Here is a 27,924-nt window from a genome sequence, read left to right as displayed (position 1 = left end):
TCGTTTATACTAAGTTATGAATGATTGGTGGTTCCATTGGGTGCTCTGCCATTAAGTGCTACTCACAAAGTCAAAATCAATGTCGAAGTTAAAGCCACAATGAGATATCACAGCACAATTGTTAGATGGCTGTGATCAAAAAGATGAAGGATAAGTGGTGGGGAGGATGTGGAGAAAAGAGGAGCCCTGCACACTGTTTTGGGGAATGTAAGTTAGGGTTGCCATTATGAAATGGTATGGAGGCGCCTCAAAAATTAAAATTGAGTCAGGAATGGCAGCACATGCCTATAATGGTAGCATGTATCTATAATGGCAGCAATTCAGGAGGCTGAGGCAGGAGGATGGCAAGTTCAAGGCCAGCCTGGACAACTTAGTGATACCTTGTCACAAAATTAAAAATAAAAAAGGACTAGGGATAAAGCTCAGTAGTGAAGCATTTGCCTAGTATGTGTGAGACTCTGTGTTCATTATTCAGTACTTAATAAATAAATAAGTGAATGAAGGAATAATGAATAAATAAATAAGAACAATCATATGATCTTAATAATCCCACAATATTCCAGAGGAAATGAAATCAACGAGAAAGCGATATCTGCTCTCTCATGTTCACCATAGCATTATTCGAAGTAGACAAATTATAGAATCAACCTGAGTGTTAAAGTGAATAAAAAGATAAAGAAAATGTGGTATATATGTATATGTTGTATGTATGTATGTATACACATACAATGAATACTATTTGGCCTTAAAAAAAAAGAAGGAATCCTGTCATCTGTAACAATATAGAGACACCTGGAAGACATCATGTTAAGTGAAATAAGCCAGGCACAAAAAGACAAATATTACATTATCCCATGTGTGACCTAAACAAGTTGAGCTCATCCAAATGAAGAATGGAATGTTGGTAACCAGAGGAAGGAAAGAGGTGTTGGGGGAGATGTTGTTTAAAAGGTAGCAAAACTTCAGTTAGATAGGAGCAATAGTTCAAGGCATCTCTTGTAAAGCATGATGGCTATAGTTAATAACAATGTATTATGTCCTTTTTCATATTTTTCCTGGGTACAGAGAATTGAACTCAGGGGTGCTATACTACTGAGCTACATCCCCAATCCTTTTAAATTTTTGTTTTGAGATAGAGTCTTGCTAAATGGCCAAGGCTGGTTTCAAATTTACAATCCTTCTGCCTCAGCCTCCCAAGTTGCTGAGGTTACAGGTGTGTATATTGTGTTCTTGAAATCTGCAGAGTAGATTTAAGTGCTCTCATGATAAAACAACAACAACACATTGTATAGCATCAATACATACAATTTGTATCGCTTAATTAGAAACAAGTATTTAAAAAAAAATAAACATCATGAACATCCCTAAAAAATGAATATCCAATTGGAATTAGAGGCAGGTGGGAAATATGTTGTTTGGTAGCCCACTCTCCTTTTTAGAAAGTAAGAGAAAGAAGAAAGAAGAATGTATCCTGCCCACCTTTCCATCTGGGACAGTTGGGCTCAAGGAACTTTGTTAGCTAATCTTGAGAGGTTACTCTTTGAGGAAGAATCTCTACTACTTAAGGTTAGTTATGTGCCCTAAGCACTCTGGTGACCTTGGGCTGGTCCAACCATTGTGGGAATTTTGGATTATTGTGTCCTGTAGTTGAACTGAAATCAATCAACTTAGAACCAGCTTTCCCATGTTTTATGCCCTCACGGGAGGGCACTCACTCCTTCAAGGCAAAATCCCTGGCTGGGTAAATTTGAGGATGAGGGAAGGAGAGGTATTGAAATGGTGAGGAATAAATAATTTCATTGTTAATTATTAAGAAACATTATTTAAAACTTGGAAACTAGGCACAAAGGGCATGTCTTTTCTGATAGAGTTTAGCACTATGAATTTTCCCAATTGATGCTTTAGGTATATTCCATTGGTTCTGATAGTGTTTTGACTGCCATTTTTTTAAGCATTCTGTAATTCTAGTTTATAGTTCTGCTTTTACCCCAGAGTTGTAAATTAGAAATTTTTTTATATGTCCAGGTGGGAGGGCTTTTTGTTTTTGGAGTTTATCTTTTTTGTTGGTGTTGTTTTCTTCCTATTTATTTATTTATTTATTTTACTGGTGCATTATAATTATACATAATAAAGGAATTCATTGAACATGGGTTCATCTTTTCTTTGCCAAACTGGAGCATTGTTGAAGTTTGCCTAAAGATTATTTAATTATCCAGGAATTTAACTTTGTTATGGACTATTAAATATGGGCTCAGATACTTTGAGGTTATATGTTGGTAGGGGACAGATGGATATGAGTGGTGGGGACAATAGGTTAAAGAAATTCTATAAAATGGGTCCATTGAGCTGACCCCCCACATGCTTTCTTTTCTGAAAAGCAATTTACCTGCAGCCCTGCTTGGCTGACATGGACAGGCTATGTCACATTCCTAAGTAAACTACACACTTTCTGCAGGAGAAATGCAGGCCCCAAATAATGTCAATAAGAGAAACCCAAGTTACACTGAAGTGGGAGACTTTTGTGACTCTTTCAAAAGGCCAGATTCTGGAACTCAGGGAGATAAAGATAATTTCTCCTAACCATAAAATCTGTAAGAATTTATGGTTAAGAATCCACCCAGTATGGGCCAAAGTGACCTAGTTGTCATGGCAGTGGGGACTTGAAAATCTGATGTCATCTGCTGTCAGTCGGTCAAAAGTCAAGAAGTAAACCTGGGCAAGATTCTCTGGAAACTTCTCTGGGATCCCCCAATAAAATTGGAGTGCAGAAGAGGCAAGCCATCCTGTTCCTCTCTGAGAGGACCTACTCTCTCCCTTGAAAGTGTTCCCTTTCCCTTTTTCTATCGCTTCATTAAACTCATGCTTGTTACTATGAGTGACATGTCTGAAATATTTCTGACTTGACTGCAATAATCAGAGTTTGAAGGGGCAGGGGTTGGGGGTGGGTGGGCTTTGCACCACCTTAGTTTCTCAGAAGGCTCCAGCCCTGTGACAACGTCATCCTGCAGATTTCTGTTCAGAAAAAAAGGAGAAAAACCTAAAGGTTTTTATTGTATGTTACGGTTTTTAGGATGTAACCAGTTTTGACTTTTAACTTAGAAAACATCTTACAGGAGGCTTAAGTTGAGTAAAAATATGTTATTTGTCAAAACATTCTTGGAATCATCTTACTGGGTTCCTCACACATGAGATGGAAAAATTTTTGACGGATGTTCATTTTATATTCTATGAGAGTCACATTTTAACTTCCTGAAAATTATCCATGGACATAACAGTCTTGCACAAATATATCTCTCTCCTTGACATCCTCCAAATTATGAAGCTTAGGCCTACAGGGAAGGCTGGAGAAATATGTGGTCCTGATTTTTTTAAAAACAAAGTACCTTTGACCATATGTTGAAAGCTACTGACGATGTTTAGTATCAAAAATTACTGACCACAATGTGCTGGAGACAATATCCTGTTAAACAAAACAAAACAAAACAAAAAACATGCAATCCACTGCTCTTTGTAAACGCTAACAGGAATTGCTACCCAATAAACTCATAGGATTCCTGGAAAGTCATGCCCTGGGGGGGATGACCTGGGACCTAAAGGCATTTGAAGCAGCTGGTAAAACGTTTGTGTGCATATGCAAAAAAAAGTCAACAGCTCTTCCAGAGAAGGATGTGATCCCTTTGGCTTCTCCAGATGGAGTTTCCTGGGAGGATAAGCTGGAAAAGGAAAAAGCAGTAAGAGTGCACCCTGGAGGAGGCCACTTGGGGTGTGGGTTCCTAGGACAGTCTGGCTGTGGCTGACTCTCATTCCTGCTGTACCAACCAACTCTACCTCTCAGTTTCCCATCAGTAATAGGAGGGGGTTTAGATCATACAAATGCTAAACTTTTGCTGTCCAGTATGGCATCACCAGCCACACAGGGCTACTGGGAGTTTGAGATCCAGCTGGTCTGAACTGAGACACACTGTATGTAAAATACACACTGGATTTCAAAGACAGGCTACAAGACATATTTCAAAACAACATGTGTATATGATAAATACACACATTTTTTTCAATTAAAAAAAGACATGGTATAAAGTAGTAAAATATCTGATTAATACTTATATTTATGACATGTTGACACAATGATATTTTAGATATATGAAGATAAATAAAATATATTGTTGGAATAAATTTGACTTTTCTATCTTTCTTTTTGTTTATGGTACTAGGGATTAATTGAACTCAGGTGCATTCTACCACTGAGCTACATCCCTAGTCCTTTATATTTTTTTATTCTGAGATGGGGTCTTGCTAAGTTGCTGAGGCTGGCCTGGAACTTTTGATCCTCCTGCTTTAGTTGTCCGAGTTGCTGGGATTATAACATGTGCCATGGCATCTGGTTTATTTTCTTTTTAACATTTTTCATGTGGTTACTAGAAAATTTAAAACTGCACCTGTGCTTTGCATCATATTTCTATGGGAAAGCACTGCTCTGTGCCTCTCCAGGGTCAATGTTTATTACAATTTTATTTATGGAAAACAAAAGACATACCCAAATGCTGATGTCAGGCCTGCTTTCTAATATTATTGTAAGCAAATTGTCACCACGATAATGGCTCTGACCAAATCTCTAATCACTACTGTTTCCTCCATAAGTCTGGTGACAGACTGTATGGCTCTGCCTTCTTAGACACTGGCAGGTGATGTCAGACTGTTCACCATCCAGGAGACATGCTGGGAACCCAAAGGGGCAACAACACATGGCTTTGAAACATTCACAGATCCATGTAAGGACTTGCTCAGTGAAATTACTAACATGGGCTTACTGGTTCTGTCAATCATTTTTCATGCCTCTGCTATCTCTGTCAACTTACACAATAGTAAATTGTTGTCTTTGTGCACAGAGAAATGCATTCACCATAAAAAAACATTCTGAAAACTTAAACATTAAACCGAAGCCCAAGACACAGTTGTGTCATTCTGGATAATTGAAAATGTATTCTGCAGACAGAATTTTTGAAGACTGAATGCCAAGAAGAGAGAGTCAAGGGAACTCAGCCGAGGTATAGTGAGTCATCGGCCCTTCCCAACCATTTATACATTGGTAGAGCCAAACTTTGCAATTTGGTTGTGTCAGAGAGTTCTTTTACGGCTTCTCCAAAATGTAACTGCAAATTTTCCATTTAGCCTGGTTTGGCACCACCATCCAAATTGTGCAAAGTGATCAAAGAGCCTCTGCCTCTGATCTGGACACTCAAGTATCCCCAGATGCTTTGCTTGGTCCCCATTGGCACTAGTGGTTCCAAGGCAGAGGAGCATATGGTCCTGCAGTTCCAATACATTTCTTTCCTAGTCAGTTAAGACCAACTCTCACCTGCCAGGTTACAAGTGACTAAAACACTCAGGGGTCACTCCAGGGGAACTGGGCTAATTGGGCTCTTGTGTGGAGGACATGTGCCCCGTGTTCTCCACAAAAGAGACAGAAATACCTTTTTCTTTGGGGGTGCTGTGACAGCTTTTCTGACCTTAAAGGTCTGCAGAGAGAGAGAGAGAGAGAGAAAGAGAGAGAGAGAGAGAGAGAGAGAGAGAGAGAGAGAGAGAGAGAGCAAGTGCAAGGGCTGAGTACACTGCTGACCCCTTTTATTGAGAAGAAGCTATTGAAATGAGGCAAGGGGTCAGGTTTCAATGGGGGCTGAGTCTAGCTTCATGGTGTCTGCTGTCAGCAGGTTGACTGACTTCTAGGTAGGCCACACCCAAGAGTACAGTAAGAGAAGGGGACAAACAAAGGATGTTTCCAAGGAACAGTATTCTAAACAGGGCAAGGGAGGGGTAATATTACAAAGAAACAGGTGAGCATAGCTCCACCCATGGGGATGTAGGAAGACACGCCCCTGCACGAAGACACAGTCGCTTGCACCTGGGGCTATTCAGATCACAGTGTGACCCTGACCAAAGGATGCCACACTGGTCAGGAGGGGAGTCAGACAGTCACGTGCTACTCAGCCTCCTACACTCACCCTGTCACAGAGGCCACTTCCTTTTAAGAAAGTGCCACATAGAAACAGGGTGCTCTACCCAGATGTTGGGGCTGGTAAGGGCAGACTTTCCCAGGAAGTTCAGTCATTCCTGTCATGGTGGATAATTCACCTCGGTCCTCTTCTGAACATCATTCTTGCTGTAAGAGGATCCCCCTTGGGATCAAGGCTGTGGTGATGAAAGGGCAGGACATGGAGTTATGAACTGAAGTTTACTTCCTGGCACTACTTTAGGGTCACATCTAAGCTTCCTACCCACCATTCCTGCCACAACTTTTTTTTTTTTTTTTTTTTTTTTTTTAAAGAGAGAGAGAGGAGAGAGAGAGAGAGAGAGAGAGAGAGAGAGAGAGAGAGAGAGAGAGATAATTTTTTAATATTTATTTTTTAGTTCTCGGTGGACACAACATCTTTGTTTGTATGTGGTGCTGAGGATCGAACCCAGGCTGCACGCATGCCAGGCGAGCGAGCTACCACTTGAGCCATATCCCCAGCCCCCGTACCACAACTTTTTATCTGCAGATAAAAGCAGAGACAGATGTGAGCTCAGCCTGAGTGAGCTCTGTTGTCAGTGTACAAAGCTTTGTCAGTCTGGAAGGAGAGGTAGGAGGTGGGATGAGGAGCAGGAGGCAGTGCAGGTGTGGGCAAAACCTGGAGGGCAGGTATCAGCAGGTTTGACCTTGGGAGCAGGCCATGAAGCAATAGCAGCAGGATGGATAGGGGAGCTTTGCCAGGTAGATCGGGTAGACGGAGCACAGTCTTTAAGTCCTCAAATTTCAAGGTGAAGACAGACTTAGTCCAGTGCCTAGCAAGGAGCCAGACTTTGAGTAGGTGACATGGATCAATGGAATGTTTTGGGAGAAATCAATGAAACAAACATATTTGGTGGTGGTGTAGATGGGCTATGAACATCATCTGTAATGTCCACCAGAAAAGGAAGGGAAACCTAAGTTGGGAGAGGGATGTAGGAGAGGAAAAAGGGGTGTGGATTTTGGGAACTTCAGAAAGACTTGTCATCACTGGATGTCTGAATGCGGAGGAGGTAGGGGTGGCTTGTGGAAAACTGTAAGATTCAGGAAAAGGATGGGTCAGGGATGATTCTAAGCATTCCTGCCCTTAATTCAGGACTACCTGGGACTTCTCTAGTCTAGAGTGACATCTTTCTTATATAATAACCTTTATTCAATACACCCTTGATATTTGATAGCTATAGGTGTACATATCTATTCTTAGCTGTGGATAAATCTGACTTCTTTTTCTAGAGCATCACCCCCACCCCCCACCTCCAGTATCCCATATGTTTTCACCATGACCTTGTAGAGCAGGAAAATATTGCTTTTCACAGTGGCTGAGGAAAATTAAACATGTTGCTGCAAAAGACTGTGGAAAATGTGTTTGTCCAGCATAGGATTTATGGGGCCAGACTACCAGGGTGTGATTCCATAGGAACAATAACCATAGGGCATTCTCATTTATCCCAGAATGCTCAGACACTGTATTATCCATGTGCCCCATGTCCTCCCAACCTGTCTGAGTCATTTCCCTGAGCCAGGACATATGGGAAACCACAAATCAAAACTTGCTACTGCTGGTTAGAAACTTTGGTTTAGAAAGACAAACTGGATAGCGGAATTTAAAGATGAAAATGAAGTTCAATGTTCAATGATCTCTGCTTTACACAAAAATCACAGGAGCACTAATAACCAAAAAAGGAATAATAAGCATAATGTGGAATTCAGCTCTGAGCTAAGAACCCTCACACTTTATGAAATTATCCAAGTAGTTATAGGGCACCACTGATGTCTTTGAGAAACTCATCACAGTAGCATAAGAGAGTCACTTTGAAATTTAGTTCTACTCTCACCTTCCTACATAACATAGGGTCAACCTTGGCTCTCAGTCAAAGTGCATGTCTTTAAGAAACATTCCTCTGGAACTACAGGTTTGGTTATATATTCACATGTGATGAACTATTTTCTTTCTTTTCTGGTTCTTATGTGTGTGTGTGTGTGTGTGTGTGTGTGTGTGATATTGAAATTAAATTCAAAGGTGCTCTACCACTGAGCTATATCCTAGAGCCCTTTTTATTTTCTATTTTGAGACAGGGTCTTGCTATGTTGTCCAGTCTGGCTTTGAACTTGAGATCCTTCTGCATCAGCATCCCATGTAGCTGGGATTACAGGCATGCACTTCTGCACCTCACCTCAGGAATTTTCAACAGCAATTTTGACCATCCTCAATTTTCTTGTTTTGCTTTGACTATAAAGTCTAACTACTATGTTAAGACACAACTCCACTATGCTTCCTGAGCATCATAAGGTGGTAGTTACAGACTAGCCAATATTTAAGCTAATTTAGGCAATGCTTTGGGTTAAGGAGGGGTTTGGGATCATCTTGTATGCATAAATATCTCAGCATAAGATGCAATCCATGAACCTGCAGGGTTCCACCTCACGTGGGTAGATGTTAAAGTCGTTTGACTAAAACCAAGTAAATCAATTGAGAATTAAACAACTTATGTCCCAGTAGCTTAACTATTAGGAAGGAGAACTGAGACCATCTGTGTCAATATAATTTAACTCTTTGAGAATCTTCTTCCCAGAAAGTTAAGACAATAAGCTTATAAGTGGATTCACTATTTACTGCAGGAAATTTCTACAAAACAACTTGTCCTGGCCAATAGTTTGTTCGCTGGAGAGAAACAGCCCACTTACTAATGATTTACTTGCCAAGACTCACTTCAAGAACATTGCTTTGTGCTACCCACCAATTCTAAGCTATTATGTCACAAATTTCCCTGAAATCCAATCAGTTCTCTGCCTTGCAAAATGCACCTTAATTGATTTGGGCCTAGATCTCCAAATCCTATAAATATGCCTCCCAGCTGCCACTTGTTTATACACTAATAAGAGTGTCCTATGTAGGTCCCCTGATTTCAGTAATGAACTTAGCTTACTCTATCAACAGGTTCTTTGATTAATTTTTGTATGGTCAACAGCTGACATAGCAAATCAGTTCTGGTCTCTTGGAAACAAATAAGACTAAAGACATCCTTACAGGCCTTAAATGTTGGGGTAATTATTAAACACAACCACTTCCCAGTAATAAAGTTTCATCATTGTTCCTCCTCTGGGGATAAGACCTGGTGTTTAGAACACCTACCTGTAACAGATATCAAATACACATTTTATCTCCATTTTTCTTTTTCTTTTTTTACATGATTCTGTATCTTCTAAGTTTTCTACAATGAGTTAATTTGAGAATGAGTTAAATAAAACAAAGCAAAGAGCCTCAAGAAAGGAATTAATCCTCAAGTATAAATTAGAAATGACCAAGTTTTAATGAAACATACACATACATACAGCATGTGTGTATATATATAAAATATCCATATACATATATAATAATACACATATATAATATCCATATTAAATCTTAAGCTAGCATAGTATACACACAATATAGATATACATATATGTATACATATGTACACACAAATGAAAGCTTGCTACTGGTGGTTAGCAACCAGTATTTATGTGTGTACATATATGTTCATACACACATGTATATATACACATACACACACATATATATAATACTTATTTAAAATCTTGTTAAGCTAAGAAGGCAATTTAATTCCATCAATAAGATACAGAAAAGTTGTATAGTTTAAAACTGCTGCATAGCTCTCTTTCCTTATCATAAGAAACCTTGGAGGTGTTGGATAAAATACATCATCAAACAACATTTAATCAGTCCAAAGTGAGGCCCAGGAATCTGTGGGTGTTGTGCTTTTTGTCTTCAGGTTTGTTTTCTTTTTTAAAAGCACTTAATTGATTCATACAGTCAATCAAAAAGGTAGAACACACAGGTCTACAACATCAATACACTGGGAAGCCAAGTTTAGCTTTTGTCATAAAATCTCCCCAACTGGAGAAGGAAAAGCTGGGCAGTTAGCAAAGATCCCCTCGAGTATCTTACACAGTGTGGTATCTCTCTGTGCCTGAGTCCCGTGCCTTTTTGGAGCACTGAATCACAAAACCCCCAACCTGCTATAAAACATGGTAACAACCCGCGGCTGCGCTCAGGCAAACCCAGCTGGTCGGAGCTGGCTCAGAGAGCAGGCTTCCGCCTGCAGCTGCACTGAGTGCCTGCAGCTCCCGAGGCAGCAGGCAAAGGGAGCAGGCTGCCCAGTGGAGATCCCAATCGGGGCTTCCTTTTACCTTAAAGAAACTTCCTCGCTTGTCCAGACCGCGGGCGCCCATGGTCCAAGCTGACATTTCCCCCAGCGAGGCTCTACTGCATGCCGGGGACTCCTGAAGGTACAGACATTTTTAATGGTTAGCCCAGCCTGTAGGAAATTCCTTTCTAAGCCACAGAACACTCACAACAACAGTCCTGCCAAGATCTTTTTCCGTCAACAACACAGTGCCATTTATTTCCCACCAAAGCCCTTACATCTCCTTTCAGCCTGATTTCCTGCCATGGCCAGCACTGTTCCTAGACCGTGCCCCACCTCGCTGCCCCACCCCCTCCTTCAGCAGCTGACGTAGAAGGTCCGTAGGACTGTGGAGAGCATAATGATTGCTTTGTGTGTTTGCTTGACCTCCCGATAAAGTCCTAAAGGGACCAATATTAGATGTCCCCCTAATCTGCTCCGAAAGCTTATAGATTTAATGTGGCTGATCACAAAGGGACAGGGAAAGAAAGAGGTTCTGTATGTCCCAGGAAATCCTGCTGGAAGGGGATGAGGTCATTGTTAGTTCTGTTTAGCCCTTTCCCCTCTAGGCAAGGTCAGCAGAAGGGCACTAGGAAGAAATTCCTGTTTTTTCCTTAGAGATCAGAAAGCCTGGGATTCGATCCTGTGTCACTGTTTAAGGAGATCAGTTTGTGTATGGTGACAGTATGTAAACAGCGTCTTGGATCAACCAAGGAAGGTGGGAGTTCACTATGGAAAATTTAAAGGCAGCATAACAACAGAGTCCTGAATCATCATGCCTATTTGACCTTGGAATTTCCCCTGCTGGAAACCTATAATCCTTTCCTCTGGACCACAAAGCCTTCAACCTTCACTTCTAAGGTATATACAAATGCACCTTGGGCAGCCAAAGTGGCCCGGACCAGCATGCATTGAGGAGGATGGGGGAGTACCCCAAACTTTCCTCATCCAGTGAAGCTGTATTAGGGCTACACAGAAAATTGCCCTCCACATTCAGCATCACTTCCTGCCACAACATGCACAGGATATAGCTCATCCCAACCATAACTAACACAATGGAACGACAATAAAGAAACTAGGAAGTGAAAAAACCTCTTATACTATTAAGGATTTTTACATTTTTTTTTCCAGTGCTGGGGATCAAACCTGGGACTGTGCACATACTTGACCAGCACCCTACAACAGCACTACCTCCCTAGTCTGGCCATTAAGGAATGTTGAAAGTGGTTCAAGCTGGGAGTGGTAGTACACATGCCAGTAATTCCAGCTTCTCTGGAGCCTGAGGCAGGAGAATTGCAAGTTCCAGGCTGGCCTGAGCAATTCATCCAGACCTTGCCTTAAAATAAAATTGGAAAAGGGCTGGGGGTGTAGCTAATGTAGAGTACTTTAGCTACAGTCCTGGGTTTAAAAAAAAAATCTCAGTTAAAAAAAATAATTATAAGTGGTTCATTTTTAAAAGTGTGGAGTGGGGGAGGCAGTAAATTGAGGCAGCTTCTTTCTCTGCAGGTTTACTGAGGCTGTTTCTTTATGAGTTGGGCCAGAAGTACTACAGGGACACTGAAAGTGGCATTAAGGATGTTTCAATAAGTGGAAAAGCTTAAAATCACTGCACAGAAGTGCATGTGCATGAGTGAGCAAGAACCTTTGCAGATAGACTTGTTTGGCCCCATGAGTCACATCGACAGTAAGCTGTGGATGACCTGTGCATTAAATCTCTTTTAGGATAAAATAATAACAGTGTACACCTACCCCTGCTTCCAAACCTTTCACCTATTTGAGACATTGCTCCATGGTTCGGTCACTTTAAAGGGTCAGCAGTGTCTTCCCTGTGTTTCTTTCCACTTGCAATTGTAATGGGATGAAGGCCAACACCCCAAAACCTCCTGAGAAGGTGGTGAACTTCTCCTGGGAATCTTGCTGACTCCAGAGGTTCAGATTCTCAGCTCAGCATCTGAATAGAACCCAAGCTCCAAGACCTTTGAAGTTCATCCCTCATTAGCAAAGTCCTCAGATTGGAGCCACTCCAGAAAGAAAACACAGCGCTGTGTTCAGAGCTAAGAGCAAGATGAAAACCTTGGGGAGCAAATGATTAACTGTTTAGCCTCAGAAGCACAGAATTGTTTTTTTTCAAAAAAAAAAAAAAAAAAAAGCTGCTTTAAACCAAGCCTAAATTTTGTTATCCTTCTTTCAGACATTTTCTCGGCAAGGGATTCAGCAGCCTGGCAGTTTAGGAATGGCGAAGTAAGGGCCAAGGCTTCATTCCTCATCAGGACCTAAGTTTTCTTTGTTCGGTTCTGAAGTTTTCCATCTACAAACCATTTCTGATGAGCCAAGACAGGCAGGGAATTTTGCTGACAGCAATGGAGCAGTTTGGATTCCGAGAAGTTCACCAGTTTTAATAAGCATCCGGATAACGGCATGTGCATACTTTAACCTCAAGTAGTCCTCAGTTCCTACCTCCAGTTTGGATTCCTACACGAGACAGGCAGATGCATCATATTTCTTCAACTGATGCAGGTGGCATCTGCCCTTACTAACAGGCTGCTCCAAGGTGGGAGTTGGGCACAGGTGACAGGAACACACTGTAAAGTGCCACAGCAGAACAAAAAGAATGGAAGCTAAGAATGGCTCCGGAGTCCAAGCAGAGGGTACCCGCACAGATGATGATGATTTTAAATAAAGATCTTAACCCAGGAGAAGTTGTGATTTACAGTCTTTCCTGTTGTCGTAATAGTTTCCTCCCAAACCATAACCTCCAACACCTGGGCTCAACATTGATAGCAACGTCATTTAAAGCACCACCTCAACTCCCTTCCACTTCTGGTCCCTGTCCCTCCCCGCAGATGTCACCCAGCAGTTGCATCCTAAAACCGCCCAGTAACAGCTGGACTAAAAGACAAAAATGTACCGTAGTTTGAGAGGCTGCAAAATCCCTCCAGATTCAGACTGGTGAAAACTTTTCCTGATTTCCTTGAAGAGTTAAGCATCAAATTCTTGAAAAATGAGCCCAGCATGTCCAGTGATCTTTCCAGATGCTAGCTAAACGCTAGCAAAAAAAAAAAAAAAAAAAAAAACCCAAAGGGGACTAAGGACACTGCAAATGGTTGGGAGTTGCCAAGCCTTTTCCACAACACCCCTGAAAGAATGTCAAGGAAGCTGTAGTGGGGGGGCTAAAGGACAAAGGCAGGGAGTCACAGCAGGCTCAGTCCCTTTAGAGGAAGCCTCACTGTGGCTTCCTAGGTGGCTCCCGGAGCAAATGATGAGGTAAAGGAAGATCTGTCCTTAAAAGAGAAAATGACACTCAGGTCCCCTGGCCAGGCTCCAGGCTGCACTGGCAGAACGCTCAGAAAGACCATTCAAGACTGGCTGTCCAACTCATTCTCCCCAGAGCGACTGAGGACAGGCACCCGCTGAGGCCACCACTGCCTGGAGATTGGCTGCAGCCTGGGCTTTGGGGATTCTAACACAGAGTTCCCAGTTTCCGGTTCCCAATTAGTGGAGCTGGGGCGAGTCAAGCATTCTTCAGCTTTTGTGCTACCTAGGGCAAGGTCAGGCAAGATTGAGGGTCTGAACTGCTTAGTCATGAGTGACTTAACCCCAGGGAGATATGTTCTATGTGAACATCATAAAGTGTACCTACACAAACTAAGACGGCCACAACAGCACCGTCACTAGGTGATATAACCACCGTCTGATATAGGGTCTGTTACTGACAGTAGGGCATGACTGGATTGAGAGATGGGCCTTTCCCATCTGATCCCAACCCCTCCCTCCTCTCCTCTCTTTTTAATTTCTTTGGTCAAATTGTACCTTTCCTATTTGCAGAGGATGGGGAGAATTTTTTAGTTGACAAGTAAAGTTTGTAGTGTACAAATGAAGTTTTGAAATATTTCTACATTGTGGAGTGGCTAACTCAAGATAATTAACATATCCATCATCATGTACTTATCATTTATTTGTGGTAAGAACACTTGAAATATACTCCCTGAGCAATTTCAAATACAAAATACATTGCTGTTAGCTATAGTCACCATGTTGTACGATGGATCTCTTGAACTCATTCCTCCTGTTGAACTGAAATTTTGTTATCTTGAACTGACATCACCCCCATCTCTTCTCTCTTTCCTATTTTATTTGCTTTTGGTCACAAGCATAAGCCCACAAGAGAACAGCAATCCCAACTATAATGGAATCCATCACTCGCAAATCTGGTTTAAAAGAAGTTAGCTTATTTGAGATCTGGGTTTCTCATCTCCAAGCTGTAGTTGGCTAGAAGAGCTTTTTAATCATTCTTTTCTTTTTTCTTTCCCTTCCCTACCCTCCCCACCTCTCTCTCCCCCCCCTCTTCTCTCTCTCTCTCTCTCTCTCTCTCTCTCTCTCTCTCTCTCTCTCTCTCTTTTTCTCTCAGCATTGGGGATTTAACCCAGAGACTCACTTATGCTAGGTAAGCACTGAGCTTCAGTACCCTAGTACCCTAGTACCTCTCCCACCCCTTTTTCTAAATTTTTATTTTGAGACAGGGTCTTGATAGGTTGCCCAGGCTGACCTGGAATTTGCAATCTTCCTGCCTCAGTCTCCTAAGTAGCTGACATTGTAGTTGTGCTCCCAGCCTAGATTTCCTTTCCTTTCCTTTCTTCTTCTTCTTCTTTTTTTTCTTTCTGTAGCATAGTGAACCTTGCACATGCTAGGCCAGCACTCTACCTCTTAGCTCTATCCCTAGCCCTGCTTTTATGTTTTCTTTCTACCAGCAGAATGAGGCAAGGAAATATGGACTTCAGTCTTAGTAAACAAGATCTTGTTATTACAGTCATTTTACAGCCCAGCTGGCAGACATAAAAGAAAATGACTCACCCCAATGCACCTGTCAGGTAGAGGCCAAATACAACAAATGCATTTCACCTTTTCGCCTGGTTCCTTAAACAGCTCCCATTGGTGGAAGGTCTTTCTTTCAAATGCTTTCTTCTCTCCTCGGAGAGGTAGAAGCAATCAGGGCAGCTATGAGTCTGGATCTAAGGAAGGTTTCTGAATATTTCCATGATTATCTGTCTATTACCATGGATTTTACAAGTTGGACAGAAAAAAACGTTATTCCAGGCTCTGGCTTGACAATCTGAATTATGTGAATTAAAAAAAAAAAATGTTCTGAGTGTCTTATATCTCTGTCCAGCACTGGTTTTCCCTCATTCAATAGTCAAACTTTTAAATAATAGTTTTAAGGTAATAAAAATTCTTTTCATTGAAAATAGAAACAATTTATGGAAATATAAAAAATCAGAGGCAGAGAATTATATTCCCAGTCCCCTTACTCAATATTCTTTAAATAGAATTAGGAACAAAGCTCAGTACCTTAATTTTCCTAAAAGTAACAAAGGAAACATTAGCAAGGTATTTGAGGATAAAATAAATGGTCATTTGATAATTATAGGGTTAGTGTGCAAATGGGGCTTATTCTAGCATTCATCCCTTTCCTAATTGAAAAACTGATTCATAGAGTCATAAAAACTCCCACTTTATCCAAATTGCTCTACCAGTGCTGTAGCTGGTGGCCATGTAGTGAACCAAGGGAGAAAAGTGGACAACTCCAGTGGTTAGAAAATCCTCCTTTTCTTGAATAGGGAAATTAGCCTCATGAAAATCCCTTGTATAAGTTTGTTTCGCACTACTATAACAAAACACTTGAAGCTGGGTAACTTTATAAAAAAAAGAGGTTCATTTAACTGTTAGTACTGGAGGTTCAAAGGCCACATCTGGAGATGGTCTTCTTGCTGTCAGTCTCAAGGTGGTGCAGGACATCACATAGAGACAGGGAGCATAAATATATATTTCTTCTAGCCTTTGTTTTTTATGAATCATGGAGGCTCCAAACTGATGAGCTTATATAATCCTAATCACTTTCCACAAGGCCCACCTCTATACACTATAATTGGATTAAATTTCTACCCTCTTAATAATGGTGATAAGATTCCAATATAATTTTTGGAGGGGACAAAGCATACCACCTCTCTTCTACATTCTTACAGACACTACTATTCCTCTCTGGAGGGACAGTTTTCCTAAGCCTGTGGCTCAGACCTCAGGGCTAGTGGACTCTGCCCAACTGTATCAGGGTTGAGGAGGGAGAGAGGGGTGCAATCCCAAAAGCCATTGCAATATGTGCATTTTCAAACCTTCTCACTTGAAAAGCTCTACCTGTTAAGTGGTCAGAAAGTACTGCACATGTGCAGTGTCTTCACACATATGATGTAGACTTATCCTAATCTACCTGGGCTCTTAACCCAAGGGACATATGGATGGATGAAGAAGCCACACACTCCAGGTCTTTCCCAGGTTCTACTTGTCAATCTGTTATCATTGGAATTTAGTGCTTTCTTTTCCAAGACTCTCTTGTCCATGATGGTAAAAAGAATCCACGCAGGTGGCCACTTTAATTGGAGTTGCAACTTGGATTGAGTCTATCTGCAGACACAATATGTTAAGTAATTATTTTCAATTTGTGTGTGTGTGTGTGGGGGGGTGCTGAGACTTTAACCCAGGGCCTTATGCAAGCTATACAACTACCTTACCACTGAGCTACACCCTGGTCACATTTAGACATTTTTTGACTTAACTATCTCTAAGAGATCTTGAGACTAGGACTCATGTACAAGTAGTTTATTGAAAATGACTTCAATAAAATTGGTATAAAGGGGATTGTGATACAGAAAAGGGAAGGCAACTAGTATAATGCACAAGGTACATTACCTAACATATAACCATGAATGAACCCTTCTGAGGAATTCTGGGAGTCCTATAGACCATGCCTTAGAGTTATCTCCCAAAAGGGAAAAGGGAGGTGGAGTGTTTGTTATCCAATTCCTTCCCAGTCATTCGCTGAGAACAGCTCCCAAGGACCTTGGTTCAGCAGGACTTCCGATATTCCCCGCTGTGGGTAGAAAGACTCCAGTTGCCAAAGTTAGTGCTCAGGCAAAGTTGGCTGCTCAGGCTGGCATGCATGGAATTCCTAAGTACCCCACAGGCATGGGAAGGACTTGGCAGTGTCTGCTAAAATTGATAATTTTATTAGTCATTTTTTTGTTACTACAACAAAATACTCGAGATAACTTGTAAAGAGAAAAGGTTTTTTTAGCTCACAGTTCTTGAGATTCCAGTCCAAATTTGGGAAGCTCATTGCTTTATGCCTCTGACTATGTAGCCTATCATGGTGGGAGCCCGCAATAGAGTAAAATCACTCATTTCGCCACCCAAGAACCAAAAAGGAAATAAAAAAGGGTCTGGGATTCTACAATCCTCTTCAAACGCATGCCCCCAAAGTTTAAGGACCTCTCAGTAAGTCCTACTTCCCCATCTCCCAAAGGCATCACTCTGAGGACCAACTCATTAAGACATGGGACTTTAAGGGACATTTATTCAAACCATCGCAGCATGATCAGGGCATTGTGCATAAAGTGTGGATGTCAATCTCCTCTGCTTAGGCTGTTATCATTCTAGCATGGCCACAACTAGCTGCCTTGAGTATTTCTTGAGACAGGATATAAACTCTTCCAGTTCACCAGGGCCCATGGATTGGCGTCCCCCACTCCTGTGCCCTGCATGACCCATCCACAGCCCAGAGTACACCTGAAAGTGATTCACATCTGGTGCCTGATTCTGCATACCACATTCCATCAGCCAATTGGAGCTGGATGGACAACTGACCCTGGCGAGTCATTTCACTGGATGTTCTAAGATGAAACAGAATTTTCTGCTCAAGAACTTGAGTGGAGAGTCACAGAGTAGGTGCGTATGTTTGAAAGCTGGTTTGGGAGTCATATGGCAGTTCAATGATGGTAAGTAAATAACCAGAGTGAAGAGATACAAGAATCCATTGAACCATAACTGGTAGAGGTAAGGGGAGAGCGTGGGCAAGCGGTAGTCTTCAGCTGTTTTTGTGGATTGGTATTCTTTCCCATCAGACACTGCAGACACAATCTATATTAAGTAGCATATTGTATTACACTTATTAAGTAATGTATTGTATAACCACCTTCTGTTCCAAGTGTATTTGGACCAGAATAGCTTCAGAAGGCTGAAGAAGACCATGAGTTCTCAGAAGCAGGTAGAACTCTGATCTTATTATGGTCTAATCAGATGTTTAATTCAAAGATCTTAGAATAAACTGATGAAGAAAAAGTCCCTCAAACAGAGCAGAATTTGCAGATGCCACCTTTGATGAAAACTTCTTCGTAGAGGGAGAGCTTAAGATCCTCTGATAGAAGATGCTTCAATTTGGGGATGAGGAAGACAGACTGAAGCCAGGTTTCTCGCCTCTTCTGTCACCTTACAAATGGGAGAGGAGTCTCTGCTCTCTTTTATTTAAATTACTGACTTAAATCAAATGCAATGGATCAGTTCCTTCTGATCAAGGGACAGAGTTGTGGACTGTTGAAAAGATGTTTTTACCCTATTATTTTAATCTGGTTTGTGTGACCTCAAGGAAATATTTTGATTGGAATGATGTCAGTATCAATAATATTCATGGAGAAAATGTTTTCTGGAACAAAGTCCATTAACCCATTTTAATTCTTTGGTCAGTTTTCTTATGTAGTACAATTAAACTGCTTAAAACCATTTTTTTAAAAGTTCTCTTTGACTTTGGTACCTTTCTTCTTTTTTCTTTCTTTTTTTTTTTGAGAGAGAGAGAGAGAGAGAGGGAGGAGAGAGAGAGAGAATTTTTTTAATATTTATTTTTTAGTTTTCGGTGGACACAATGTCTTTATTTTTTTATTTTTATGTGGTGCTGAGGATGGAACCCAGTGCCTCGCACATGCCAGGCGAGCGCGTTACCGCTTGAGCCACATCCCCAGCCCCCTTTCTTCTTTTCTAATATAAAAGAATTGAAAGCTACTGAGGATTCCATGTTTTAGTCTTTTTTATTTTTTGCAGCGCTGGGATGGAACCCAGGACCTTGTATAAGCTAGGCAAGCGCTCTACCATTAAGCTATACCCCTAGCCCTTTATGTTTTATTCTAAAAGATTTATAGTTTTAGCTCCTATGCATAGATCTGTGCTCCATCTCAAATTAATTTCTATATATGATGTGAAGTAGAAAGCTGAGAGTCTTTATTTTTCCATATGGATATTTAATTTTATGGAAATTGTTTTCAGGGATGAATTCTGTTCCTCATAAACTTTATATAAAAAATGTGATTGATTGAACAGATTTTTGTCCTCATGAAACCTTACTGTTCAAGATTCCTGTTCCATATGTGGCTGTTATTTTCATTATTTCTACAAAATTCTATTTTTTCTGTTAAATATTTAAATTTTGTATAATTATTTAATGTTATTGTCCATTTTTAGTGAATATCAAATATGGCTGCATAGTTTTAGCTTTTTTGAGGTTTTATTTTATCAGTATAACTTTTCTCAGGCCAAGTTTTTTCCTTTCTTTCTTTCTTTTTTTTTCCATGTTGTTTGTTTGAGATACAGTCTTGCTATGTTGCCCAGGCTAAGCTTGACCTTGTGATCCTCCTGCCTCAGTCTTCTGAGTAGTCCAAGGTTTTGTTTTTTTCCTAAAGTTATAATCAAGATGTCATTCATCAGGCAGAGTTTTGACCTCTCATAAATGAGGTTGGATGCAGCTTTACCTATTTCATTAAGAAATGTCTACAATACTAAATATTTTTAAATTCTTGGATAATCAATAAGACAAATAGAAGCAAACTGTCCTCATTCTAATACTCTGTAGCCTGGTAATGGACTAGTATGATTCTAAAGTCAATATCCTTTATTTTTCTAATACATTTTTATTATATTTGTTAATGACCTACGTTATTGGTAAAGAGTAAAGAACAGGGCTGGGGATGTGGCTCAAGTGGTAGCGCGTTCGCCTGGCATGCGTGCGGCCCGGGTTCGATCCTCAGCACCACATACCAACAAAGATGTTGTGTCCGCCGAGAACTAGAAAATAAATATTAAAAATTCTCTCTCTCTCTCTCTCCTCTCTCACTCTCTCTTTAAAAAAAAAAAAAAGAGTAAAGAACATACACAAAGTCCAAATGACTTGTGTCAAAATGTCATGACAGTCACCTCTCTGAAGGAAGAAAGGAAGGACATCTTCACCTTGCACTAAACTAGCCCCTTTGGTACATGGTGCCTGGAATCTCATGACTAATTTGCTTCTTTTTCCTTTGTGTTTGTTTGTGGCACTGGAAATTGAACCGAGGGGCTCACATATGCTAGGGAAGTACTTTACCAATGAGCTACATTGCCAGCCCTATTTTTTTTTTCAAGTGCTGCTGATAGAACCCAGGGCCTTGTACATACTATGCAAATGCTCTACAACTGAACTCTACCCTCTACCCTTTTTCTCAATTTGGATCCTGTGTTGAAGACTTTCCAAACTTTCACTCTTATCCTTAAGATTAATCTCCCCTTTAAAACAGTGATGTGCCGGAAAATGCTTAACAACTGGTTCTCTTGGGACTAAAAGCTTTAAGTTTTAGCATTTGCCTATTTTGTGGTGTAAATACTTGCATTGTGGCTGATTTTGACCTTCCAACATGACATCAACAGACTGGCAAGACTCACAGAAATTTAATAATCAGTTCTAGTGAGCAGTCAGACCACTGTATTTAATTCGCCATTCCAAGCCACAATGTCTCTAAAGAGGTTGCTTGTATTTGATTCTTCATACTAAAGTAATAATAGATAGCAAAAGTAAAAAAAAAAAACTAGATCCCTAGACTAAAACCAGTGCTTTATCTATGAAACCACATTATTTGTCACTAGTAGGTCATGAATTATTTCTGTCCTTTAACCAAGTTAAATGGTGCCTCAGGAAAACTTAAAGGAATTCATATGTTCAGTCTGTTACATTAGACTTGGTGAGTTTGATTTCTTTAGAGTCTGAAGAGGAGAAAAAAAGATCTTTATTTAGCTAATCAGATATTGGAGATCCTATCTGCTTATTCATAGAAAGTCCTCCCTTATCCATGGTTTCAGTTATCTGAGGTCAACCATGGTTTGAAAATGGAAAATTCTAGAAAAAAAATTTAAATTGTGTGCTGTTCTGAATAGCATCATATAATCTTGTGTCCTCCCACCTGGGAATGTGAATTATTACTTTTTATAGCATATCTATGCTGTATATGCTACCTGCCCATTAGTCATTTAGTAACCACCTTGGTTTTCAGATGGATTGTCATGATATCACAGTGTTTGTGTTCAAGTAACTCAGTGACCTCAAAGCACAAGTGCAGTGATACCGACAATTCTAATATACCAAAGACATGCCTTATAAAGTAGATCCATTAAGGGAAAAATGTGAAAGTTGTTGACAATAAGAAAAATAAATCATATACCAAGGTTGCTAAGAGTAACAGTAAGACTGAGTCTTCTATCTATGAAATTATGAAGAAGGAAAAAGAAATTTGTAGGAATTTTGAAGTCTTACCTCAAGTTGTAAAAATTATGGCCACAGTGTGTGGTAAGTGCATAGTTAAGATGACAAAAGCATTAAATTTGTGTATACATAGGGAAGAACATAGACTAGGGTTCAGTACTTTCTGTAGTTTTAGGCATCCTCTGGGGGGTTAGGGAACTTTTCTCAAAAGTATGAAATGACAGGATGAACCATAGCTTCAAGAATGCAAGGTAAGATAAAAAGGTCAACAACTTCCATAATATGCTGTTGACTCATCTAACATGCTGGAAAAAAATTACACCACTTTCAAATACTAGAAAGCTGGTTTGGGGAGTCTCTATGTTCTCTGTGACTGGCTATTTCCTAGAGGTTGTGACCAAAAGCCTTTTCCAACTCTATCACATACAGACCCACTTTGTTCTCTATAAGTCTCTAACCAAATATGTTTCCCAGTTCTTGAATTTTTGCACAAATCAGAACATTAGAGAAGTCTCCAAGTGAGTGAGTGTCCAAGCCATCTCATTACCATTGGAGATCACAAAACAAAACAAAAATTTACAGAAACAAATGCAAACTCTTAGAGAAATATAACTGGCCAAGCAAATCCATTTTCCCATGTGTTTGTCCATGTATGTCCATCCAAGTGTTGTGGAGAGTAGAGCCCTAAAATTTCCAATCTTGCTCTTAAAAAGTGGGTTGGAGAATCTTTAGCAATGAGGGAATTGCAAATCAAAACTACACTGAGAGTTCATCTTACTCCATTTAGAATGGCAGCTATCAAGAATACAAACAATAATAATTGCTGGAGAAGATGTGAAGAAAACACTTTAACACTGTGGGTAAGATTGAAAATTAGTACAATCACTATGGAAATCAGCATGGAGGTTCCTCAAAAGACTAGGAATAGAAACACCATATGACCCAGCTATATCACTCCTCAGTATTTATCCTGCAGAATTGAAGTCAGTCTATGATAGTGTGATACAAGCATACCCACCTTTATAGCAGCGCAATTCACAATAGCTAGACTATGAAACCAGCCTGTTTGTCAGTGGATGAATGGATAAAGAAAATGTAGTGTATATACATAAATATTCAGCCATAAAAAAGAATGAAATTATGTCATTTTCAGGAAAATGGATGAAACCTGAGAACATTATGTTAAGTGAAAAAAAAGCCAAACTTAGAAGGCCAAGGGTCATATATTTTCTCTCATATGTGAAGCTAGAAATAAAAAAAGAAGAGGAAAATGGAATGGGGTGACCTCATGAAAATTGAAGGGAGACCAGTAGATAAGAGGAAAGAGACCAGAGGGCAGGAGGAGGAGAGGGAAAGCTGGAATACTGGATAATGATATTGGCCAAATTATATTGTAACAGCATGTGCATGCATGAATACCTAACAACAAAATCTACCATTAAGTATAAATATAATGCACCAATAAAAATATGAAAAAAAATGAAGTGGGTTGGAGAATAGTTGGGCCTCCTCCAAAGAATGCCCTCCTTCTAAGCCTGCAGGTTGCATTGGGATGGTCAGGAGAACCACATTGTCCAATATTAAAATACCATGACAGGAATCCAAGATGGCGGGCCGGAGGGAGGCAGCATTCTGTATCGCTCCATGATCTGGACTCAAGTAGTGAAAATACTCTTTCTCTGCAAGCAATATCTCTGCTCCCGTGCAGGAATCATGGCCACTGTGCCCATGTAGGGCTGTAGGCCTCAGTGTCAGAGTAGGTTTCCCAACTATTCACCTACACAGGACTACCAGGTGCCAGCCTGAGCAGGACCACCAGCAGCAGCACCCATGCAGAACTTTCAGCCACACACTCAAGGACAAATCCCGGACACCTCCCATGCAGGACACTCAGCAGCTACCCATGCACAGGAACTCCGGCTGCCACTCCCATGTGGACCACCAATGTGGGGCTCCTTAAGTTGCCTCTGTCTTAGGACTCTGCAACAACAGAGATAGTCCCCTACGCACAGTAGCCTACCTGAACCTGGGAACTTCACACAGGCTCTGAAGACAGGCAAAACCTCACACTGCATGCCACAGAGCTCTCTCTGAACACATGGTCCATCTCCAATGCATCACCTGACTCCCCCCACCTGAACCAATACCCCATCACTGAAAGCATCTGCCACCAACTTGGGTCACCTTCAATACCATCTTTAGTGGAGGCAACTCCCAGTTTGGAACTCCAGCTGGCCAGGTACCCAGTTTCGAACTCCCCCCTCTCCTCAGCAGCCACTAACCCAGCACAGTAACACTCTGGTTACCTTCTCCATCCTGAGGGTGGAGATACCAGCTAACAACAGATGACCCCACCTATTGGATCAGAAGGGAAGCAGGAAAGATAATGATCTCCATCCAAAACAATCCTTGTTTCTTCCTTCAAGATTTTTTTTCCCCGGCTCCCTCTCCATTCTCCCGCCCTCAAATCCCCAACATATGTGAAACCAAATACTTTGTGTGAATTAGGATTTTGAGGACTGGGATGTCTGAATAGTATATTACAGTTGTGTTGTATATTCTTTTTCCCCTCCAATTTTACTATCTTAACATTTTTTATTTTTATTAATATATATGTGTGTTTGTTCTATGTTCTCTACTGTCTTCCCTCTTACTTGTCTACCCCAAATTACTTTCTCCCTATTCTTCTGCTACTAATCTTCTTCTTTAGATTTCTGTTCCACGGTTCCTAAGATATAATAACTCTAAAATATCCTCACCTCTTACCTCCTCAGCAGATCATCTTACATCTCACCCCTGGTCTTTGTCCACCATCAAAAACTGTAAACCCTTTTACAAGCCTACTGATTATATTGTAGATAATAATTGAATTCACCATTTCTGTACATTGTGACCAAACTTAATAGCAACTAATTGTTTTTAAGGTTGTATATTATTTATATTGGGATCTGTTAACATTGTCCTTCCCCTCAAAGGAGAGGTATTGCAATCCTACAGGGAATTATTAGCCTATACAGTAAAAAACAGTAATGCCTCAGATCCACAGAGCTAGAAGGGAAGATACACAAGCAATATGAAAAGACAAGGGAGTAAAGTGCCCCAAACAAATCAAGATACCACATTATTAGAATCCAGCACAGCAGAAGAAATGACAGAGAAGGAGTTCAGGATGTACATAATTAAAATATTCTGTGAATTAAAGGATGATGTAAGAGAGCAAGTACAGGCAGCAAAAGATCATTTTTGACAAACAGCTACATAAGCAAATATAGGAAGCAAAAGATTATTTCAATAGGGAGATAGAGGTTCTAAAAAAAAAAAACCAAAGAGAATCTTTGAAATGAAAGAAACAATAAACCAAATTAAAAGTTTAATTGAAAGCCATGCTAATGAAGAGAAGGAGAGAGAAAACTCAAATTACTAACATACATGATGAAAAAGGTAACATTACAACAGACACTACAGAAATACAGAGGATAATTAGAAATTATTTTTGAAAATTTATACTCCAATAAAATAGAAAATATCAAGGGCATTGACAAATATCTAGAGTCATACGATTTGCCAAACTTGAGTCAGGATGATATACACAATTTAAACAGATCAATTTAAAGCAAGGAAACAGAAGACACCATTAGAAGCCTACCAACCAAGAAAAGCCCAGGATGAATACACAGCTGAGTTCTACAAGACCTTTAAAGAAGAACTAATACCAATACTCTTCAATTTATTTCAGGAAATAGAAAGAGAGGGAGCACTTCCAACCTTATTCTATGAGGCCAACATCATCCTGATTCTAAAACCAGGCTAAGACACATCAAAGAAAGAAAACTTCAGACCAATAACTCTAATGAACATAGATGCAAAAATCCTCAATAAAATTTGGACAAATTGAATTACAAAAACATAAAAAGAGATAGTGTATCACAATCAAGTGGGATTCATCCCAAGGATGCAAGGTTGGTTCAACATATGGAAATCAATAAATGTAATTCATCACATCAATAGACTTAAAAATAAGGATCATACGATCATTTCAATAGATGCAGAAAAAGCATTTGACAAAATACAACACCCCTTTATGTTCAAAACACTAGAAAAACTAGGGATAACAGAAGCATATCTCACCATCGTAAAAGCTATCTATGCTAAGCCCCAGGCCAACATCATTCTAAATGGAGAAAAATTGAAAGCATTCCCTCTAAAAACCGAAACAAGACAGGGATGCCCTCTTTCACCACTTCTATTTAACATAATTCTTGAAACACTGGCCAAAACAATTAGACATAGATGAAAGGGATACAGATAGGAAAAGAAGAACTCAAATTAGCATTATTTGCTGATGATATGATTCTATACCTAGAAGAAAGACCCAAAAAATTCCACCAGAAAACTTTTAGAACTAATAAATGAACTCAGCAAAGTAGCAGGATATAAAACCAACACCCATATATCAAAGGCATTTCTGTATATCAGTGACAAGTCCTATGAAAGGGAAAGGAGGAAAACTACCCCATTTAAAATATTTAAAATGGCCTCAAAAAAAATACTTGGGAATCAACCCAACAAAAGAGGTGAAAAATCTATACAATAAAAAATACAGAACCCTAAAGAAAGAAATCAAAGAAGACCTTAGAAGATGGAAAGAACTACCTTGCTCTTGGATAGGCAGAATTAATATTGCAAAAATGACCATACTACCAAAAGCACTATACAGATTTAATGTGACATTCCTCATAGATATAGAAAAAGTAGTCATGAAATTCATCTGGAAAAATAAGAGACCCAGAATAGCTAAAGCAATCTTTAGCAAGGAGAGTGAAGCAGGTGGCATCACTATACCAGATCTTAAACTATACTATAGAACAATAGTAAAAAACAAACAAACAACAACAACAAAAAAATCCAGTATAGGATTGGCACCAAAACAGACTGGTAGATCAATGGTACAGAATAAAGGACACAGAGACTAACCTACATAATTACAGTTATCTTATATAAGACAAAGGTGCCAAAAACATACATTGTAGAAAAAAAATAGCCTCTTCAACAAATGGTGCTGGGAAAACTGGAAATCCATATGAAACAAAATGAAATTAAACTCCTGTCTCACCATGCATAAAACTCAACTCAAAGTGGATCAAGGACCTAGGAATTAAACCAGAGACTCTGCATCTAATAGAAGAAAAAGTAGGCCCAAGTCTCCATTATGTTGGATTAGGTCCCAACTTCCTTAATAAGACTCCTATTGCACAAGAATTAAAACCAAGAATCAATAAATGGGATGGAATCAAACTAAAAAGTTTCTTCTCAGGAAAAGAAACAATCTGTGAGGTGAACAGAGAGCCTACATCTTGGGAGCAAAGTTTTATCCCTCACACATCAGATAGAGCAGTAATTTCTAGGTATATAAAGAACTCAAAAAGCTAAGCACACACACACACAAAAACAAAACAAAACAAAAAAAACAACTCAATAAATAGGCCAAGGACATGAACAGACACTTCTCAGAAGAGGATATACAATCAATCAACAAATATATGAAAAAATGTTCTTCATCTCTGGCAAGTAGAGAAATGCAAATCAAAACTACTCTAATATATCATCTCACTCCAGTCAGAATGGCAGCTATTATAAGGACAAACAACAATAAGTGTTGGTGAGGATGTGCGGAAAAATGTACACTCATACACTACTGGTGGGACTACAAATTGGTGCAGCCAATCTGGAAAGCAGTATGGAGGTTCCTTGGAAAACTGGGAATGGAACCACCATTTGACCCCGCTATCCCACTCCTCAGTCTATATCCAAAGGACTTAAAAACAGCATACTACAAGGACACAGCCACATCAATGTTCATAGCAGCACAATTTACAATAGCTAAACTGTGGAACCAACCTAGATGCCCTTCAGTAGATAAATGGATAAAGAAAATGTGGCATATATACACAATGGAATATTACTCAGCAATAAAAGAGAATAAAATCATGGCATTTGTGGGTAAATGGATGGTGTTGGAGAATATAATGCTAAGTGAAGTTAGCCAATCCCAAAAAAACAAATGCTGAATGTTTTCTTTGATATAAAGAGGCTGATTCATAGCAGGGTTGGAAGGGGGAGCATGGGAGGATTAGAAGAACTCTAGACAGGGCAAAGGGGTGGGAGGGAAAGGGAGGGGGTATGGGGGTAGAAAAGATGGTGGAATGATAGGAACATCATTACCCTAAGTACATGTATGAAGACACAAATGGTGTGAATATATGTTGTATACAACTAGAGATATGAAAAATTGTGCTCTATATGTGTAA

General features: G+C 39.9%; 1 protein-coding gene across 9 annotated transcripts in view; it reads right to left on the bottom strand.

Annotated features, from left to right (window-relative positions):
- The window catches only part of RIN2 (Ras and Rab interactor 2), a 233,097-nt gene that overhangs the window by 103,651 nt on the left and 101,522 nt on the right, over positions 1–27,924 (bottom strand). For 6 of the 9 annotated variants that reach the window (XR_014021324.1, XM_081288791.1, XM_081288782.1 and 3 more), the window contains one exon: positions 10,238–10,330. Coding sequence is in view for 7 of the 9 variants with exons in the window: in XM_081288782.1 (XP_081144908.1) it covers positions 10,238–10,294 (57 nt within the window). In the remaining 2 variants the exon portion in view is untranslated. Of the gene's footprint in view, positions 1–10,237; positions 10,331–10,472; positions 10,497–11,982; positions 12,644–13,141; positions 13,626–27,924 lie in introns of those variants that run through there. The other 3 variants (XM_081288789.1, XM_081288788.1, XM_081288787.1) reach the window with 3 other exon arrangements.

The sequence above is a fragment of the Spermophilus citellus genome, assembly GCF_964194105.1.
Source record: "Spermophilus citellus genome assembly, chromosome: 4".
NCBI lineage: Eukaryota > Metazoa > Chordata > Mammalia > Rodentia > Sciuridae > Spermophilus > Spermophilus citellus.
The sequence above is the reverse complement of the archived record's forward strand: the minus strand, read 5'-3'. Positions and strand labels throughout refer to the sequence as shown.